The following is a 1,983-nucleotide window of genomic DNA, read 5'->3' on the forward strand; positions in this document are numbered from 1 at the left end:
GCGGGGAACGGCGGCAGAGCCGTGCCCTCTGCCTGCAGCTGCACCGGCGGCTGCCCGGCCTGAGGCAGCGGGCTGCCCTCAGCCCCGCGTCCCCGTCCGGCCGCCGCGGGAACAAAGAGCCGCGGCGCGTTGCGGGTTGTTGGGGCTTGTGCAGGCGGTGGTGGCGGCGGGCGCAGAAATGCCGGGTCGTCCTCCGCTGGCCGTCCTCCCGTCCCGGGCTCGCTCGGGCGTTTCGAGGGCGACTCTTCCCCAGCTGCGTTAGCAATCGGTCGGAGTGCCGGTTAGAAATACTAACGCTGCGGTTGCCCTCGGTGTTTGTTGGAGGTCACGCTGAACGCGTCAAGTCCTCTCCCTAAAAGTATCAGATGGTGCAGCCCCTTATTATCCTTAGAACAGCGTTTATGCTAAACCGCATATAGATACATGGATTAACGTCAGAATCGGGCGGTTTATCGGGGTGCATCACACAGCTATGGGAAGCTTTTTTTCAGGGCTGAGAACTGAAAGCCTCACTGACCTCTAAAAAAAAAACCGCGCTTCATACAGAGAGAGCTTCGATTCCCTGTCTTCTCCCCAAAATGTATCAGGTTTCCCGTTTTCCACAACCGTAATTGTAATTAGTCAGCGAGCAGATGGGACGAGGCGCTTTCCATGCACGAGCTTTCCACTTCCACGAAATGAGTTTATCAAGCACTGCCTAAACGTCGCTTTACATTACTGAGCCCATGGTGTGCATCTGAAAGAGCCTCCTCCCGCAGACGTACCTCAGGAACACGGCGTGGATGCTCACGTACCGCATCCATTTTAACAGGTTTGATGGTGCACGTTCGCACACCAACGTGCGACCGCTGGAAGGAGCGTTAACAAACCTCGTGGTCAGCAATAATCGCCTCTATAAAACGCATCTGTGACTTTCTAAGGACAGCAAGACCTGCTTTATGGGACCAGAAACGCTTGTCCTTTCTCCTGAAGTATCAGTTCGGCGAATTTTAGCTCCTAAATTGTTAGTGCCTTTCCAGCCATTGCTGCTTTACACTGACATGATCAATTTTCTCTTGTTGTTGTTGATTCCTGGAAGCTCTTGATGTCTGCCTGGTAGCGAGGCAATCCAAGCACAGACTAATGCAGATTTTAAAATTTCTGTCCCCTGTGAGGCTTTGCTGGCTGCAGCGAAGGCAGTGCTACCGGGCTGAATTCATCCTTCCGCTGCAAACAACATGGAAATATCAAGAAGGGGATTTATCTAAATGACTCCAGTTAAAATAAAATTCCGCTGATCGGTAGGAGGTATTTATGGGTTAAGTGTTGCTAACGATAATAGGTGGGTCCTGCAGCAAGCTGCACCTACCCTGGTGCTAAGCACACGGCTGCCGGTTTTTCCAAACGTTTTACCGAAATGTACAAGATGCGGGTGACAGGAAAAAAAAATGCCAACGAACTGCTGCAGCTCCGGCACACCAACGATTTAGGGTTTATTACTTTCAAAAGATTCTTCGGTGTTTCCAAATACATGTCTTTTCTCCCATATCTTAGCTAGTGAGGGCCGTATCTTGTCATCAGTGGTAAATCAATGGCATAGCCTGACCTTTAAGAGGGCTATATCCTTTATTCAAAACAGGCGAGTTGCAAAGAAAGATCTGTGAAATGCAGCTTCACTGGGGAAGGGGGCATTTTTAGTACGAACGCTGTTTTCTATAAACTGTAAAGAGATCCTCGCAGAGTTGGCAGAAGTCGGTCTGGACGGCAGCCGTATTTCACACGACCGCGGCGCTCGCTGGAACCGGCTCAGGGGCTCAGGCACGGCGAAGGTGCCAACTTCTAATTGATACGTTTAGGCGAAGCTCCCAACGTAATTGCTTTTAACATTCATTTATGCAAAGCGGCTTCGTGCGGGCAGGGCGAGCCCGCAGAGGCGGCGCTGCCTGCCAGCAGGAACCGGGCCTGCACGCACCGCCCGCCCCGGGCGGGAGAGGGACCCGCGGG

At 52.6% G+C, this 1,983-nt stretch overlaps 1 protein-coding gene across 1 annotated transcript in view; it reads right to left on the minus strand.

The window, feature by feature from the left end:
* DNAJC1 (DnaJ (Hsp40) homolog, subfamily C, member 1) overlaps positions 1 to 1,983 on the minus strand; it is a 175,213-nt gene that overhangs the window by 172,830 nt on the left and 400 nt on the right. Inside the window, exons 2-4 of the mRNA XM_010562781.1 lie at positions 1,685 to 1,818; positions 719 to 848; positions 26 to 253 (exon numbers count right to left, since the gene is read on the minus strand). Coding sequence (XP_010561083.1) covers positions 26 to 253; positions 719 to 848; positions 1,685 to 1,818 — 492 coding nt within the window. The remainder of the gene's footprint in view (positions 1 to 25; positions 254 to 718; positions 849 to 1,684; positions 1,819 to 1,983) is intronic.

The sequence above is a fragment of the Haliaeetus leucocephalus genome, unplaced genomic scaffold, assembly GCF_000737465.1.
Source record: "Haliaeetus leucocephalus isolate CR32 unplaced genomic scaffold, Haliaeetus_leucocephalus-4.0 Scaffold0, whole genome shotgun sequence".
In the NCBI taxonomy this organism is placed as follows: Eukaryota; Metazoa; Chordata; class Aves; order Accipitriformes; family Accipitridae; genus Haliaeetus; species Haliaeetus leucocephalus.